The sequence below is a fragment of the Mangifera indica genome, chromosome 10, assembly GCF_011075055.1.
Source record: "Mangifera indica cultivar Alphonso chromosome 10, CATAS_Mindica_2.1, whole genome shotgun sequence".
In the NCBI taxonomy this organism is placed as follows: domain Eukaryota; kingdom Viridiplantae; phylum Streptophyta; class Magnoliopsida; order Sapindales; family Anacardiaceae; genus Mangifera; species Mangifera indica.
The window spans coordinates 4,148,477-4,167,793 of NC_058146.1; the positions used below are offsets into that span (position 1 = coordinate 4,148,477).

Consider the following 19,317-nt stretch of genomic DNA (forward strand, 5'->3'; position numbering starts at 1 on the left):
TAAAAAAAAAAAAACCCTTTTTCTCTCTCTCTCTCTGTCTCATCTCCTCACAGTCAAATAAAGAAATAAAGGCACCAATGAAAATGACTTGTAATTACCGTTTCTTTTCTCTCTCTCCTTCTCTCCTTCACTCACTCTGTGTGATCCTGCTCAGAAGTAACCTCGTCTTCACATCTTACTCTCGGTATCTGACACTGTAAGTCGCAAATCCTAGCCCTCTGTGATGCGTTCTTTATATCTGTTGTTGCACATCAATGGAAACAAAGAAGAAGAACGACAAAAAACCCTAGAGAGTTTCACTAGTTTGGTGTTTTTATTTTTTAGTTTCTTTTTGTGGCTTGTGAAGCTTTGTTAGTTTTAGCGAAGTTTCAGATTCAAAGAGTAGGTTTTTTAACTTGTCGATTTTACCTTTTTATTCTCCGTAAAGTTCAAGTTTATTGTGTATTCTGCTGATTTAGGCGGTTTTTTACTTTATTTATTTTGGGACTGTTATATGGAAGTAGTTCATGATTTCAACGGATAAACTTATTGATTTACGGTTATAATTTTTGTTTTGCAGTGATTCAATCTGCAGTTTGTGCTTGATCTGATATGGGTTTTTGTTTTTCACATTTGGGTTAACTTCACCATGTTCACTCGCTCTACTCAATTGAGGAATTGATTAGGGTTTTTTACTTTACAATTCTTGCTTTGCCTCAATTTCGCAACTGAGTTCTTCATTTGGGTATGGTTTAAAGTTAGGGTTTGCTCAGATTTCTGTATTTGGCTGAGATTGGGAGAGTTAAGTTGTTGAATTTTTTGAAGTGGGCTGCTCATGGTGAAAGATGTAAAAGTTTTCATATTGTTGTCAGAATTTGTTTAGATTCTTTGTTCAACTCTTGATGTTAGTATATAGGTAAGAATTTTTGGCTCATAAGGTTTCTGGCTTTGGCCTAAATTATTGAGTTATTAAACTCCATAAGCAGGCATGTTGACTAAAGAGGATGACTCGGGTAATCCTCAGCCTTCTTGCCAGCTACCTGGCTCCAGGAAGATGTTCTGGCGATCGGCCTCATGGTCTGCCTCTCGTACGTCACCTCAGAACTCTGAAACTGAAGAGAAAGATTTTGCTGATCCAAATTGTGGCAATGGTGGAAACAATAATCAAATTCGCAGGTTTCCTGCCCCATTAACTCCGCGTTCCCAACAGAATTCTAAGGCTCGGTCTTGTTTGCCACCTTTGCAACCATTATCTATTGCGCGCCGGAGCCTAGATGAGTGGCCCAAGGCAAGTTCTGATGATCTTGGTGAGTGGCCACAGCCTCCAACTCCAAGTGGAAACAAAAATGGTGAAAGATTGAAGCTGGATTTATCATCAATTCAGCGAAACACAGAGAAGAATGCTGGGCTCGTGAAAAGGGATAAGATTGCGTTCTTTGATAAAGAGTGCTCTAAAGTGGCAGAACATATATATCTTGGTGGAGATGCTGTTGCAAGAGATAGGAATATATTGAAACAGAATGGGATTACTCATATTTTGAACTGTGTGGGTTTTGTTTGTCCTGAGTATTTCAGAGCAGATTTTGTTTACAGAACCTTGTGGTTGCAGGATAGTCCGTCAGAGGATATTACTAGCATTTTATATGATGTTTTTGATTATTTTGAAGATGTGAGGGAAAAAAGTGGAAGGGTTTTTGTTCATTGCTGTCAAGGGGTATCCCGGTCCACATCATTGGTTATTGCATATCTTATGTGGAGAGAGGGACAGAGTTTTGATGATGCTTTTCAATATGTGAAGGCAGCAAGGGGCATTGCTGACCCAAACATGGGTTTTGCATGCCAGCTGTTACAGTGCCAAAAGAGGGTTCATGCCTTCCCTCTTAGTCCCAGTTCATTGTTGAGGATGTATAGGATTGCCCCGCACTCTCCGTATGATCCATTACATTTAGTCCCAAAAATGTTGAATGATCCTTCACCAATGGCTCTTGATTCTAGAGGTGCATTTATTGTTCATTTACCCTCAGCTATATATATATGGGTTGGTAAGAACTGTGAGACTATCATGGAAAGGGATGCAAGGGGAGCTGTTTGTCAAATTATTCGATATGAGAGAGCGCAAGGGCCAATAATAATAATAAAAGAAGGGGAGGAACCAGGTTATTTTTGGACTGCCTTTGCAAACTTCTTACCTTTGATGGATAAATCTAGAAACGAAGTGGAGATTGGGGAATCAACTATTAAGATATGTCCTGGTGGGAGAAAAGTAGATTCCTATGATGTTGATTATGAGATCTTTCAGAAAGCCATCATGGGAGGTTTTGTCCCTCCATTTGCATCATCAGAAAATGAACATGAAACTCACCTTCCTGCCAGAGAAAGCAGTTGGAGTGCACTTAGGCGTAAGTTTGCCCCAGGTGATATGAAGGAATTTGTCTCAGTGCCTAAGCTAGTCCTATCTCGAGTTTATTCAGATTCAATGATGTTACTACGTACGTCATCGCCGTTATCATCAACATCGTCATTGTCATCAACATCTTCTTCACCCCCATTTCTCTCTCCTGATTCAGTGTCGTCTGATTCAAGTACCAGCTCAAAGTCTTTCTCAGAGTCATCCATGGATTCTCCTTCAGCAGTGTCGTGCTCTCTTCCAGTGGTTTCGACTTTGTCTAACTTTTCAAACCTGTCCCTTACATCTGAAACTTCATCTCAAGACATTAGCCATTTGCTGCCATCTACTCAGTCGTCTTTATCAACTGTTAAACATGTTTCACTTTCCCTTGCTGAACGTAGAGGTAGCTTGTCAAAGTCTCTGAAGTTGCCGGTGACGACTGGTAATGTAAGGGTAAACAGCACTCCAACTATTTTGACTGATCAAGGGGATGCTGTTAAGATAAGCAACAATAGTTACACATTATGTAAACCAGATGGTATAGAAATTGTATTTGAGGGCAAGGATGCTAGTAGAAACAGATCAGAAGAACTAACTCACATGTGCCAGGTGAAGATACCTCCAGGTAGAGTAACTTGTGCTGACTCAAGTTTCAAGGAATTCACATCTGTTAATAATTTTGCGGAATCATGGAGAAATCTTACTTTTGGGGAAGGTATTAACTCCAGTATCCCAAGTGGTTTGGAAAAAAGCGTAGCAGCTAATTGTAATCAAATGCAACCTCTAGTGTGTCGCTGGCCTACTTTTGAAAAGGTTCTAAAATTTGGTTCAAGCGATCTAAACTCAAAATCTGCTTTTGCAATTTTTCCACCGAGTACAGATTTAGGGAAAAGTGCTCAAAATCTGTATGTATGGGTTGGAAGATCTCTCTGTCATGATAAAGGTCAGATTCAGTTAGATAACAGCAGAGAGTCAAGGGATCTAGGAGACATTGACTGGAGTCGGTTTGGTTATGACATTCTAATTCAGATGGGTCTGCCAAAGGACACCCCAATCAAGGTGTGGAACTTACTTTTGGGTTATTTTATAAGTTTCCTTTTTGTACAACATTTGTAATTTTTGTCATTGTTTACTGGTTCTGTTGATAATTTCAATGCATTATGCACTCAAAAAATCTTTTGTGGTATTTCTTGCTCCATGTTGTTAGCTTTTTCCTGGCATGCAATTATTACTTTCAAGTTATCAGCTTTTTGCTTACATGCTCAGTTGGGGTATAAAGATATTCACACAGTAACCTTTATCAAAAGGAATCATAAAACTTGATTTAGATTTGACAATGTGAGATTATTTTGTGGCATGTTTTAGTCAGTTCATTTGGATTAAAGTACATCTGCTTATTAACTTTGCTGTTCCAAATACTGCTGTTTATAAACAGGTTATTAAAGAAAATGAAGAGCCAGCTGAATTTGTTGCATGGTTGAGTACGTTGTAGCACTAGTGAGGGCCAGAATAGAATTGTCAATGTAATAACACATCACTTAAAAATTTTTTCAGCTGGTTTAGTCCACTACATCATCCAACATCAGAACAAACTCTGGCAAAACCAGTGAGGTAAGTTGTTTGCTAATTTTTTATCTATTCAAATTTGACTCTTAAAATATTTATATGATCTACCATGTGACTTTTGGGAGCACTCATTGGGATGGCTTGTATGGAGGCTCTTCTGGTCAAACCATTCACTAATTGCACATTAGCAAATGACCTTTTGCCGTGTCCAATGACTCGATAAATTCCAGTTCTGGCATAACTAAGTTTATCTTTGTATCTTTATGAGAAGATAATGAGCTGTCTGCAATAGGTGTAAAAAATAAATTAATGATGTAGTGGCTGGCTAGCTGATCAGTGATTTTTGATGGTTTGTTATGTTGTTTGGTATCTAGAGAAAATTACAGACGAGGGCAATAGGTAGAAGAAGTATATTGGTTTTTGCCATTCATGAGTTGAGATCTAAGATGTCAGCTTTCATAAACCTTCATGAACCCATTATGATTTATCTAGTCTAGATTGGCTTTGTAATATGATTGTTAATGAGACTTTAATTTTTTTTTTTTAAAATAAAGAAGCCGATGAAAAAGAATAAACTCAATTTGTCTTCTTATGTTGTTTGCAGGATGCTGCTTTCAAGTCTGGCTATTTACCTGGTTGTACAGTGATGCAACATCTTGGTAACCTGAATCATTTGTTCCCCAGACTGAACGTTTCTTGTATATTCATTGTTACTAGAAACAGATTCTGACTCCTTTATTTAGGTAGAATAGAACATTTAAATTTCTGTAGTCTCTTTGTTTCTTCTGTCTTCCCTTTATATTGCTTAGGTTTTGTTTTAAATTTAATTCTTGAAGGTGTGCATCAGAATCCCCCTACTGAAACACTCATCTTCAATTTACCTCTGTATGTTACAGTAAGGCTACTAAATAATCACTTGTTATTCATGAACATTAGTTTTTAGAGAAAAAGCTATATGCATAGCTTTTATCGGGAAGGAAAATGATAAAATTCTGGTGTGTCATTTCTGGAAGATAGATGTTTGAATTGAATGAGTTGTGTGTCAAATTTTATACAGAGGAATGGTTTCGGGTTAGAATGTGTGCACTTGGGGACATTAGTTAAGGAAGTAACTGCAAAACCCTTATCTTCTATCCTCGGCCAAGATCCAATATACTTTTGTGCTAGCTGTGCAATGGGTGACTACATATTTAGCCATGGTACCAACAGAAAAAAATTGGCAGCCTGAAGTCAGCTGCCAGTCCTTTCTATTCCTCGGGATGTTGAACAAGATAATAATTTGCAGGAATGATCTTAAGCTCAAGACACGTTAATACCAGTGAAGTACATGCAACACACACAGCGAGGTAACCATTTTTCTGAAATATGAGGATAACAGAGTACACTTTTGGCAAAGGCAACCATTTTTATATGCTAGTTGGATCTGTACTCAGGCCCTTAAGAGAGAATAAAATGGCTGTGACATTCAAATTTGTGTCGGCATTTGTTGTAGCACTGAGGCTTCTTGTTCTCTCTCAATCTTTTTTCCTCTTAACGTTTGTTGGTTTTAAATTTAAATTTTAAATGTGGGAACTTCTCTTATGTTAGATTGCTCTGTTCCAAGCCTGAACAAAATTGGGGTTCCTAAACCATTGTCAAGAACCTATTGGCGGCTCCTAGTACTGCTCTACTAGAAAATCCTTTATAAAAATTATGAAGGCTAAATGCGGCCGTGTATGTTGGACAAAAGGAATATATGAATTGGATGCAAGGATTAGTAAAACTAGTGGGAGATTACAATTTCTAAAGTGAAGGTTTGAATATAAACTTTTATCACGTTTGTAAAATTTTGATTTATTTAATATAATAATTGTGGGTTTGATTATTGTGATTTGGGTTATCTGTCTAACAAATATCAGTGGGGTCTTTGATTATTAAAAAAAAGAAAAGAATATATGAATTAATCAAACAGTGATCAGAGAAACTTAATTGTGAAAAATGGAGTGGCTATAGCAATAATATTTATCAAATGGGACCACATTTTAACAATCACAGGCTCCAGAGGTAACAGAGGTAATGGAAAATTTGAGTTGGAATTAGAGTGTCAGTCGGTGGGATTGGGCTGGGCTGGGCTGGGTGTACTGTATAAAATGTACTAAACAATTTTTTCATCAGCTAAAAGGTCTTTATCACGGAGCTCTTACAAATTTTCACATAACACTAATTCCAGTTGATACCCAAAGAAGTTTTCGAAGTCCTTTCTTTCCCTAGTTCAAAAATTTGGGACATTTGTTATACGATAATTCTTTACTTGTGAAATACCTACCTGAAAAACAACTATATATAAAAACGACAACATGTGCCTCGACTTATGTTAAACAGCCCTTACTTAGAGAATGTAATCTATCAATTGATATTTCATTTGTATCATTTATTCACGATAAAAAAAACCATAATTTATTGTTTTATTTTGTCAAGAGAGGATCCATGCTTAGGCCCAATAAGGCCCATTTATTAAACCAAAGAACAATACCTCATAACAATTCCAGCTCCCAACAGCCATTACTCGCTCTTTTCAGATCAGAGTAGCAATGGCCACGGGCCAGCGCACGGTGTTACAATTTGCACCATCGTCAACTTCTGCGGCGAAAGTTCAACCTCTGGTTATTTTTAATATCTGCGATTGCTATGTGAGGCGTCCCGACCAAGCGGAACGTGTCATTGGCACACTCCTCGGTTCCGTCTTGCTAGACGGCACCGTTGATATTCGTAACTCATATGTCGTTCCTCACAACGAGTTCTCCGATCAGGTTTTTTAATGTCATCTAAATTGTTATTTTGGGAGTGTAAGTAGAATTTAATTATCTGCGAAACCATAAGAAGTTGTTGCATGTAGAGAGTTATGATTTATATTGTGATAAGCAAAAACTTATTGCTTTTAGTTCCTTTGGTTTTTGCTTGTGATCTGTTTGCTGCCTGTAAACAAAGGTTTTAAAAATTGATAGGAAAGTATCAAAACCAAATCGGAAGCAAGAAAGAGTTACATTTGCTGTTAAGCTGAAGAATTAATGTAAATAGTGTAGGTTCGATTGGGACGCACTAGGTAGCTCATGGGATTCCGTTGTTTATTGCAGGTTGCTTTGGATATTGAATATCATCAAACTATGTTAAAGTCTCACCTAAAGGTGAATCCGCAGGAAGTTATTGTAGGATGGTAATTCGCATCTCATTAAAATTTTGTTTTCTTTTAAGTGCGTTTTATTCTCTTTCTTTTATCCATTGAGTTTTTTATTTGTTACAGTATTTTGCTTTTGTGAATTTGTGCAGGTTTTCAACTGGGTTGGGAGTCACTGGTGGCAGTGCATTGATCCATGAATTTTATTCTAGAGAAGTTTCTAATCCTGTTCACCTGACTGTAGATACAGGATTCAAGAATGGAGAGGCTACCATAAAAGCCTATATTTCAGTTAATTTATCCCTTGCAGACCGGCCACTTGCTGCACAATTTCAAGAAATTTTGCTTGATCTTCAAATGGTTGAAGCTGAGCGAGTAGGATGTATGTATGTGCTTTACATTTTGATGCTTATGAAAAAACATTGTTTTGGATGCTGCTGAAACCGCATTAAATTATTGAATGAAAAGTTATGACTATCTGGTGTCAGAGGATTTAGAATTATATTCGTTACTTGTCAAGAACATTTTCATTTCCTTTATTCTTGATCCTTTTTTTTTTCTGTCAGAATAGATGGAGCATGTTCAATATATCTTTTCTGCTGTATGTTTGTGTTATTTATTACATTCCCTTTCTCTCTTCCATTGTAGATATAATACTTTTCCGCTCTGTCATAAGTTCTCAACCTGTGAATGTTTTTATATTCAAAGCTATAAACTAGTTTTAGATAATTAGGTGGTGTTTTGGTTATAATACAGTCTGAACAATAATATTTGGTCATGATGGCAGTTGATATACTGAAGACAGCAATGGTTGACAAACTTCCTGGTGATTTGGATGGAATGGAAGTCTTAACGGAGCGGCTTGTAGCTCTAATAAATGATGTTTACAAATATGTTGATGATGTTGTAGTGAGTATGATGGTTCTACCTTTATCATAGTAATACAAGTTTGATGTTTCTGCTTATTTTATGGTTTGATTTGATTTAATACTTGTTTTTTTTCTTAGGAAGGGCGTGTTGCACCTGATAACAACATTGGGCGTTTTTTATCAGACACTGTAGCCTCCCTTCCCAAACTGTCACCACCAGCTGTTGACAAACTTATTAATGACAATCTGCAGGTAAGATTAAAGTTTAAGCTTTTAACTTCAGAGTAGTTTGAATTGATGTCTGTTAATTCATCGAAGTAATTTCTGTGTGAGGAGCTCAATTTCTTTGACCATGTAAATTATTGAATTAACACTTAATCATCAATATAGTTTGTCAATGCATTTTATTTATAACCTATTTTACTGTTAAACACCACATTTTCTCAACTTCAATAATTAATTTCCAAGCTTGGATACCATATTTGAGGGCATTTATCTGATTAAATTTTGATTCATTGGTTTTTCTTTGTTCTCACAGGACCAGTTGCTCATGCTATATTTGTCAAGCATCACAAGGACACAGCTCAGCTTGGCAGAAAAGCTGAACACAGCTGCTCAAATAATATAGTATCCATCTTGTGGATGAACCCTTGTGCGGAGACAATCTTACTTATAGAAAAGTTTTAATTTTCAGTTTATCTTAACCATCAAGGACATGTGGGTATTTTTCCTCTGAGGAGGTTGCATTTTTTCTTTGTCCTTGATTTTAAATTTGTAAGTTCTCATCATTTTAGAAAGTTTTGTTTTTTTAAAATTGCCATTCATAAACATCATCCATTTAGGTGAACTTCCCAAATTGGGCTTTCTGTTGATTTCATATGATTACTGTTTAATGGGGTATCCACTTTTTTAGTTTTGGGGTACCTTTTTAAAATCTTTTGTTTGCCCAAGTAATGATAAACAGAGATAATTTAGTTATATTTTTTTCCCTGGGTAATTTGGAAAAGGGAAATTTTAAAAATTAGGCAAAATTAAAGGGGTCTAAGCGAAATTGCCCAAAAAATTCAGGTTAAAGCAAAAATGCCCAGGTTTTGTGAAATGACGAAAATACCCCCATATATAAACACAGCAAATTTTCACTGTGTAATTCAAAGAAAATTCGAATTTTTAACGCATCCCACGGCAATCCCACGGCGAACGTCATTTTCGCCGATTTGCTTACTTTCCGGCAACCGAAAATGGAAAATAATGTTATCACATCTCCCGTAATCTTGTTTGGATCAAGTTATTGCTCATATTATTGAGATTTGATTGAGATATTTCGATTTGAAATTTTAGGGTTTACGGTTTGAACAATGCTTAAAATGTTTTGATTCTTGGTTGTTTTTGTTGAATTAATTGAGGGGTTTTGTGTTATACAACGTGTAGATTAGATTTATGTAAAAATCGGTGGCTAAAACGACCAAAATTTGGCCGGAAATGACTGCCGAAGCGATCGGCAGTCGACTGGGAACAGTGTTTCCCACGTCAAAATCAATATCCCACGTTCAGCCTAATTTCGGGGGGCGAACTTAGCTTTTTAAAACAATTGGGGCGACGTGGGAAATCCTTAGCCCACGTGGGGTTTTTTTGATATTTATCACGTCAACGTGAGTTTTGCAAAATTACGAAAATGTCCATATATATAACACAACAAAAATTGCTATTTCCCACGTTAATATCAGCGAAATTACTGTGCATTTCTCTGAAATTTCAAAGCATTTTCACGTCACCACGTTCATCCCACGGGCGAGCTGATTTCCGTCGATTTTCTTGATTTCCGGCACCCACAAATGGCAAAGAAGGTTAGTATATCTCCCTTAATCTTGTTTGGATCAAATTATTGCTCATATTATTGAGATTTAATTGAGATTTTTCGGTTTGGAATTTTAGGGTTTACGGTTTGCATAATGCTTAAAATGTTTTGATTCTTGGTTGTTTTTGTTAAATTGATTGAGGGGTTTTGTGTTAGACAACGTGTAGATTTGATTTATGTGAAAATCGGACGCTGAAACGACCAAAATTTGGCCGAAAATGACTGCCGAAGAGATCGGCAGTCCGACGTGGGAACAGTGTTTCCCACGTCAAAATCGTCCAGTCCACGTTCAGCAAAGGTTGGCTGATTTTGGGGGGGAAAAGTAGCTTTTTTAAACTATTGGGAAGCTTGGGAAATTCCTTAGAACACAGTGGACCTTTTAGATTTTCAGTTTTCATGAGGGGGTAAATTGATATTTTTCTTATCTAGGGTTTTTGAATGTGTACTTTTCGAATTTTATATCCGTTTTTTCTGTTCTAGGGTTTTTCAACTTTTAGAATTCGAATTTCAATTTCGTTTTTTCGAATTTCATCGTTTTACGCGATATAGACTCGTATTTTTAAGATTTCCGAAGGATTTTTCGATTATTCCCATTCTAGGATTTTTCAACTTTTAGATTTCGAATTTCAATTCCGTTTTTTCGGATTTCATCGTTTTACGAGATATAGACTCGTATTTTTCAGATTTCCGAAGGATTTTTCGATTATTTCCATTCTAGGGTTTTTCAACTTTTAGAATTCGAATTTCAATTCCATTTTTTCGGATTTTATCGTTTTACGAGATATGGACTCGTATATTTCAGATTTCCGAAGGATTTTTCGATTGTTCCCATTCTAGGGTTTTTCAATTTTTAGAATTCAAATTTCAATTCCGTTTTTTCGGATTTCATCGTTTTACGAGATATGGACTCGTATATTTCAGATTTCTGAAGGATTTTTCGATTGTTCCCATTCTAGGGTTTTTCAACTTTTAGAATTCGAATTTCAATTCCGTTTTTTGGATTTCACCGTTTTATGAGATATGGACTCTTATCTTTCAGATTTTCGAATGATTTTTCGATTGTTCCCATTCTAGGGTTTTTCAATTTTTAGAATTCGAATTTCAATTCCGTTTTTTCAGATTTCATCGTTTTACGAGATATTGACTCGTATTTTTCAGATTTCCGAAGGATTTTTTGATTGTTTCCATTCTAGGGTTTTTCAACTTTTAGAATTCGAATTTCAATTTCGTTTTTTGGATTTCACCGTTTTACGAGATATGGACTCTTATCTTTCAGATTTTCGAAGGATTTTTCGATTGTTCCCATTCTAGGGTATTTCAATTTTTAGAATTCGAATTTCAATTCCGTTTTTTCAGATTTCATCGTTTTACGAGATATGAACTCATATTTTTCTGATTTCCAAAGGATTCTTCGATTGTTGTCATTCTAGGGTATTTCAACTTTTAGAATTCGAATTTCAATTCCCGTTTTTCGGATTTCACCATTTTACAAGATATTGACTCGTATTTTTCAGATTTCTGAAGGACGTTTTACGAGATTGAACTCGTATTTTTCAGATTTCTGAAGGATTATTCGATTGTTTTCATTCTAGGGTTTTTCAACTTTTAGAATTCGAATTTCAATTTCGTTTTTTCGAATTTCACCGTTTTACGAGATATGGACTTGCATTTTTCAGATTTCTGAAGAATTTTTCGATTGTTGTCATTCTTGGGTTTTTCAACTTTTAGAATTCGAATTTCAATTTCGTTTTTTCGGATTTCATCGTTTTACGAGATATGGACTTGTATTTTCAGATTTTCGAAAGATTTTTGGATTGTTGTCATTCTAGGGTTTTTCAACTTTTAGAATTCGAATTTTAATTCCGTTTTTTCGGATTTCACCATTTTACGAGATATGGACTCATATTTTTCAGATTTCTAAAGGATTATTCGATTGTTTTCATTCTAGGGTTTTTCAACTTTCAGAATTCGAATTTCAATTTCATTTTTTCAGATTTGATCGTTTTACGAGATATGGACTCGTATTTTCAAATTTCTGAAGGATTTTTTGATTGTTGTCATTCTAGGGTATTTCAATTTTTAGAATTCAAATTTCAGTTTTATTTTTTTGAATTTCATCGTTTTACGAGATATGGACTCATATTTTTCAGATTTTCGAAGAATTTTTCGATTGTTGTCATTCTAGGGTATTTCAACTTTTAGAATTCGAATTTTAATTCCGTTTTTTCGGATTTCAACGTTTTACGAGATATGGACTCGTATTTTTCAGATTTTCGAAGAATTTTTCGATTGTTCCCATTCTAGGGTATTTCAACTTTTAGAATTCGAATTTCAATTCCGTTATTAGGTAGTTAAATCTTGTTTTTTAAGTTTTGTTATTTCCTTTTTTATTATTTGGTATTTTCCATCTTTTATATTTTTTCCACGTATACATTTGTTTACATATTTGTTTTTACTCACGTCTAACAAATTTTTTACATTGTCTCAGGATATTTCTCGCAAAAGAAGACGGGTTGACAGCGAGCTGCGAGTCCCCGACGAGACCAGACACTTCCGGGCAGAGGCGATATGTCGTGCACAGCGTGCCGCATTATCTCGGATTAGCGACGCAGTTGTATTTTCATTGTATCGAGTAGCTCACGGATATATATTTATCGTTATTTCTATGTTTAGATGTATATATTTATTGTATGTTCATATGTGTATGATATATTTTATTTATGGTTATATATGGATGTGTTGTGTATTTGAGTTCATTTTTTAAATAATCTTGTCATAAAAAACCAATAAAAATATATAATTACTCAAACATTTACACACTTGAAACAATTAGAGAAAATATAGTAATGATGAAATAAATTAACACTAAATTTATTACATCAAATGACAATACAATTACATATTTGAAACAATAATAAAAATACATCGGTTAGATACACCTGAAGTACAACAATGAAGAATCATATAACAAACAAAATTGAGTATAAGCATGTCAAGATCTCGTTCCTTTGCCTTTTGTATGTGAACGCTGGGGGGCGGAGCTCGGGATTGGTGCTGGGGATTTACATTGGGTTCGTGTATGCCCCGGTTCATGGCAACGACTGCAAATCCTCGGTGTAACAATTTCTCCTTGTGATGGACGTCGATTTCTATTAGACGGACGACCTGGACGACGACTATCAAGGACGGGGGGCAATATAACTTTGTCTTCCGGTGAGTGTAACCAATCACATTGATTTCCAAGAGGATTGATTGGTTCCTCATATATTGCACGATAAATATCGGTGCGGAAGAATGGATGAACCCATGCGTGCACATTCGTTAGTCTCATATGTCGTGCAACGGCAATGGCATGCTTGCACGGAATACGTGAAAGCTGAAACTTTCTACACGTGCATGACATGTCACCAAAGTCCACAATACCCATGAATCCACCAATTCCAACAACCTGATGCCGAGTAGGTGTAATCGGTCGAACATCCAAACTTGCAGACTTTGAAAGACGATCACTGATCTTATCTTCCGCCCAAGGGGTGAGGAAGTTATGACATTCACCTATAATCCAGAAAAAATATTAAGAACACATTTGGTAATATGATTAACAAAGTGGAAAAAAGTATATGAGACAACTTTTAATTAATATCGATTTGATACTTACTTGCATGAGTTCTCCTCTCGTAAAACCATCGTTGCATTGTACCACGAATAAACTTCAAGAGCATGGTTATAGGTAGGCCCCGTGCATATCTGACAAGGGCATTAAATGACTCAGCAATATTTGTGGTCATGATATTGTATCGATGCCCTGGAAAGTACGCTCTACTCCAACGGTGAAAGCCGACATCCCGTAGATAAGCTCCAGCTTGGGGGTTCATTGAGTCAATAGATTGCATCATCTGCCCAAATTCAGACTCTGTGTATGATTTAGCAGCTTTCCAATATGCACCCGCGACCTGTAAGAGGGAAAAAAATATGAAAACTCATTGTAAGCAAAATGTTTGAAAATGATAAACTGTTATAAATTTAATAACTTGTTTACAATATACCTTTGAGTCCCGTTTATACTTTGCCCGCATGTTACACAGAAGGTGATGACAACAACATCCATGATGGACATCTGGAAAGACTTCAGCCATTACCGAGTAGATAGCATGATGTCGATCGGAGATTATTGCAAGCTCAGAGAGGTCAGGGATGCATTCTTTAATTCTCATAAGAAACCAACACCACGTGTCGTGATCTTCTTTTTTGCCGACACCGAAACCAATAGGGTATATTTGATTATTACCATCAAGAGCCACCGCGATAAATAAATGCCCCAGATATCGACCTTTAAGGAAAGCAGCGTCAATGCAAATAACGGGGCGAAGATATTGACTAAACGCACGAACGGAACATCCTAACGCCATGAAAAAATTTGTAAATCGATGCTCATCGTCTGTTTCAATAGCAGTAATGGTGCTCGGATTAGTACGTTGTAAATTGTAGCAATAATCTGGTAACAACATAAAAGATTCCTCCGGTGAACCCCTCAATGAATTGATAGCCCAATTTCTTGCCCGCCAAGCCTGTGAGTAGGAAATATCAATTTTATATCGTTCGGCGATGTCTACAATTATTTCTTTAGGTCGATAAATTCGATCAATCATCACAAACTTTGATCTCATTAATTGACCTAAAGCTCGGGCCCCAGCTTGTCTGTGATGTGGCATGATTTGATCAACTAAACATGTGTGGGTAGGATTTATAGAGTTGATCCCCCACACATCACCGACAGTGGACTTGGTTGCATGTATATACCACTTACAATTTTCAGCCTTGCATTTAATTTCCCACCGTTTCTTGTCAGACTTTTTAACACCAAATTGAAATCCTTTTAGTAAGGCGAATTGTCTCATGGCGTCAATCAATTGGACTTTACTATGAAAAATATCACCAATCTTGACCCCATTCTCCTCTCGGATTGATCTGGAACCACTTGATGATGCTGATGGTTGTGGAGGAAAATCAGGAAGCCACCTAAATGGATCAGTGGGGACATTGTCAAAAAACGGCCCAGAATAATTTCCACCACCTGAAGTAGGATCTTCAAGCCGTAAACTATCTATACCCTCGGTTACTGATGTCATATACTCAGGCTCTACATTGTCTGAAGGAATGTCGGGCATATCGTTTCCATCGAAATCACCCCAATAGGGAACTATATCTTTTTCTCCATGAGCCCATGAGTTTGCAATATATAATGGGTCATTACTGAAATCAATCAACTTTTCCAAATTGTATTCTTTTTTGACCCAACTGCTTTCTTTTTCATCTTCATCCTCATCTTCATCTTCATCCTCATCTTCATCTTCATCTTCATCTTCTTCCTTCTGCCCTTCAATTGGGGTACATGTAACAAAAACAGGAATACATTCCTGAAAGTACTGGGACATATCAAGAAGACCTTGCACATCTTCATCATTTTGGATCTGGATGGGACAGTCGAGCTCAATTTTTCTTGGCTTCATTGATACTTGAATGTAGTTTTTCATTGGACCAATACTACAATACTCCGTCAAAAGCTCAATAAATCCCTCGAATGTTGTTCCATAAGGGATTTTAATCAATTGTTTGGCTCCTCCAACATATTTCATTGTGTTGTTGCGACCTTGAATCCATTCTCCTTGGTAACGAACCGATGCATAACCCTCCATTTTAAATATCAATCCTGCAATGACAAGTTTTTGAAGATAATTATTCAGGTATAAAAAAAAAATCAATAATAACTATGTAAATCAGCCGTACAATTATTAATAATTAAAAAAAACACCTCATATTTTTCTAATATGTTATTTATCCCCCTATAATTATTTAACAATTTATATAACACTTTCGTATGTTATCTTATATCAAAATGCATCTATCTGTTTATAACGTTCTATTTAAAACGTTTTTATAATATCTATACTTTGAAATAGATATTCAAATTCTATACTTTGAATTACTTTAAAATGTCAATAATAAATAATTTCTGCAGAAATCTGAAAAATACTAGTGGATATATCCTAAAACGATAATTTAAAAAAAAACTGAGCTTAAATTCGAATTCTAAAAATTGAAATACCCTAGAATGGTATTAATCGAACAATTCTAAAAAAATCTGAAAAATACGAGTTGATATATGCTAAAACACTGAAATTCGAAAAAACAAAACTGAAATTTGAATCCTAAAAGTTGAAATACCATAGAATGACAACAATCGAAAAATTCTTCAGAAATAAGAAAAATGTGCATTGATATATCCTAAAGCGGTGAAACTCGAAAAAACCTATAATTTTAATTATAATGCGCCTACAATGTTTAATATGAAAATACGTCCTAATTTTAATAACATTTCATTTGACACCCTTATATGTCGTCTTGTATCAAAGCAATTCCTATATATTTTTAACATGTTATATAAATCCTATATATATTGTAAAATATCTAAAACCCCCATAGCAATGTAAAATATCCAAAAACCCCCTATATTTATCCTAAATTATTTTAACCCCCCATACTTGTCAAATATTACATTTAACCCCATTGCAATGACATAAAAAAATTACTTAACAAATAAAATTAAGTTTTAGGGTAAGATTGACATAAATACTTTTTTTTGATGAATAGTATTTTTTGAATCAAATTCAGAAATACGAACTTCCTTCGTCCGAACGAATCCCTACTAATTGATGTTAACAAAAAAAATGAAAATGAGAGTGAGTGTTTGAGTGATATGAGAAGTGTGTGAAAATAAAATGAGTAAGGAGGGTTTATATAGATGAGGGGAAGGGTATTTTTGACATTTTAGAAAAAGTAATAAAAATATATAAATAAATATGAAAATGCCTTTACAATGTAAAATATCCAAAAAACCCCCAATTTTTATCCTAAATTACATTTAACCCCTAATACTTGTCACATATTGCATTTAACCCCCATATTACGACATAAAAACTATACTTAACAAATAAAATGAAGTTTTAGGATAAGATTGACATAAATACATTTTTTTGATGAATAGTATTTTTTCGAGTCGAATTCAAAAATACGAACTTCCTTCGTCCGAATGAATCCCTACTAATTGATGTTGAAAAAAAATGAAAATGAGAGTGAGTGTTTGAGTGATATGAGAAGTGTGTGGAAATAAAATGAGTGAGGAGAGTTTATATAGATGAGGGGAAGGGTATTTTTGACATTTTAGAAAAAGTAATAAAATATATAAATAAATATGAAAATGCCTTTACAATGTAAAATATTCGAAAACCTCCCATATTTATCCTAAATTACATTTAACCCCCAATACTTGTCACATATTGCATTTAACCCCCATATTACGACATAAAAACTATACTTAACAAATAAAATGAAGTTTTAGGATAAGATTGACATAAATACCTTTTTTTGATGAATAGTATTTTTTCGAGTCGAATTCAGAAATACGAACTTCCTTCGTCCGAACGAATCCCTACTAATTGATGTTGAAAAAAAATGAAAATGAGAGTGAGTGTTTGAGTGATATGAGAAGTGTGTGGAAATAAAATGAGTGAGGAGGGTTTATATAGATGAGGGGAAGGGTATTTTTGACATTTTAGAAAAAGTAATAAAATATATAAATAAATATGAAAATGCCTTTATAATGTAAAATATCTAAAAACCCCCCATATTTATCCTAAATTACATTTAACCCTATAGTGAGTGAGGAGAGTTATATAAATGAAGGGAGGGGTAATTTTGTCATTTTAGAAAAAGTTTTAAATAAATAAATATATATCAAAATCTTTTATAGTGTAAAATATCTAAAAACCCTCCATATTTATCTAAAATTACCTTAAAACCCCTATAGTGAGTGGAAAAGTTATATAAATATGAGGGAAAGGGCAATTTCGGTATTTAAAAAAAGTCATAGGCTTTTTTTTTTTGGAACAGTGATTTTGGGCATTTGGCTTGGAAATAGTGATTTTGGGCATTTTGGCTTAATGGGAGGGCATTTTGGCTATTTTTTAAAATTTCCCTTTGGAAAATTGCATCTTGCATATTTTGCTTGTGCTACAACAGGCTAGCCGATGTGTGTAGAGGTGGCAGATATGAGACAAATGTGCGCCACAAAAGTGAAAGTGGGAGCTGGAATAATGACATGAATAACAGGAATTGTGGTCTGCCACCGAGAACAAGGAAGTATAAAAATGAAAACAATAATATTGTGTATAACTTTATGTATAAATAACGATATTTTATTATGTGATTGAATATTATTTTATTTTTAATTTTTAATCATTTAATTCTATAATGATACATTACTATTTGTCTATAAAATTATATACAAAAATTATATATATAATACTATTCAAATTAAAATACATAAAGCTAAAGTTGTAACTTCTCAAAAATATTACTAATATTTTATTTATAATAAAATTATATATACATATTTTTAGTATATAATTTGAATGTTATCATTTGATTAAATAATTTTAAAATAAAGATAAAATAATATTTAATAATATAATAATATATCATTTATATACATAAATTATATTTAAACTCCGAATGTGGAGACCATAGGAAATAAACAAATAAACTCATCAACCCGGCTTAAAAGTGGAATCATCCATAATTCTAAACTGAAAATTGAGTACCCTTTGAATTAATTTGTCAGAGATTGGTCCAGAAAGAAGTTGGGGTGGTTGTGAAATTCATGGAGGAAGATTCTTCACCAAGTTGGTATGAGACACAGGATTGCTTCAGCCTCATTTTACTTGAAAACCACGACTAGCTTTCGTTTTGTTCAACCATCTATGTCGAAAGTCATTGGAACGATAATAAATAAAAGCAGTGGGTTGTGGCCCACTCCAATAAATTAGCTTATGCAACTGCCTATTTCACAGAACTGAGTCTCCAAGCAAACCCCCGATTCTTACTCACCTTTCTTCAAACTACTCAGGACTCAGCCAAAAACTCTTCGATCATTATATTATCAATCAAATTATGTGTATAATTTTAAATATATAAATAGATATATATTTATTATATATAATCATATAATAAAATGATTTTATATTAAAAATAAAATAACATTTAATTATATGATTATGCACATAAGTGTGCATATATATATAGTATTGCTCTTAGATTAACTAGTTTATCAAATATGGTGTTAGAAAATTTCCCCAACATGGGTAAACAATAATGATGTTTTAATTAGATAAGACCCAGGTAAATGTATAATTCACCGAATTTAGTTTTACGCATATTCCATAATCAATTTGATTGAAATCACATACATTTTATAGAAAAACCTAGGTTACCATGATGTAAATGTGAAATATTGAGTTTATCGAACCCTTGATGAAAGAAATGAATAAACTATTATAAAAAAAGTTATATCTCTCTTCCTCTACAATTATTCATCTATTAAAATATTGTTATTTTAGGAGGACATGACGAAGAAAGACCAGTTTTATTAGATAAATAATCAATCGGA

At 34.4% G+C, this 19,317-nt stretch overlaps 2 protein-coding genes across 4 annotated transcripts; both read left to right on the forward strand.

Moving 5' to 3' along the window:
- On the forward strand, positions 1–4,946 carry LOC123227643 (protein-tyrosine-phosphatase MKP1). Of its 2 annotated transcripts, none has more exons than XM_044652732.1 (4): positions 1–196; positions 560–3,427; positions 3,804–3,979; positions 4,539–4,946. In XM_044652732.1, exons 2-3 carry the CDS (start codon positions 968–970, stop codon positions 3,858–3,860), a joined length of 2,517 nt encoding a protein of 838 aa, XP_044508667.1. In that variant the 5' UTR covers positions 1–196; positions 560–967; the 3' UTR covers positions 3,861–3,979; positions 4,539–4,946. The 2 variants fall into 2 exon arrangements, with proteins under 2 accessions (XP_044508667.1, XP_044508668.1); XM_044652733.1 differs by lacking the exon at positions 1–196 and adding an exon at positions 208–381.
- Positions 4,947–6,446: 1,500 nt separating this feature from the next.
- LOC123227113 (eukaryotic translation initiation factor 3 subunit F-like) lies at positions 6,447–8,935 on the forward strand. 2 transcript variants are annotated; one of them, XM_044651777.1, is made up of 6 exons: positions 6,447–6,723; positions 7,048–7,127; positions 7,241–7,354; positions 7,874–7,997; positions 8,096–8,209; positions 8,496–8,935. In XM_044651777.1, exons 1-6 carry the CDS (start codon positions 6,505–6,507, stop codon positions 8,583–8,585), a joined length of 741 nt encoding a protein of 246 aa, XP_044507712.1. In that variant the 5' UTR covers positions 6,447–6,504; the 3' UTR covers positions 8,586–8,935. The 2 variants fall into 2 exon arrangements, with proteins under 2 accessions (XP_044507712.1, XP_044507711.1); XM_044651776.1 differs by having other exon boundaries at positions 6,448–6,723; positions 7,241–7,470; positions 7,876–7,997.
- Positions 8,936–19,317: the final 10,382 nt, after the last annotated feature.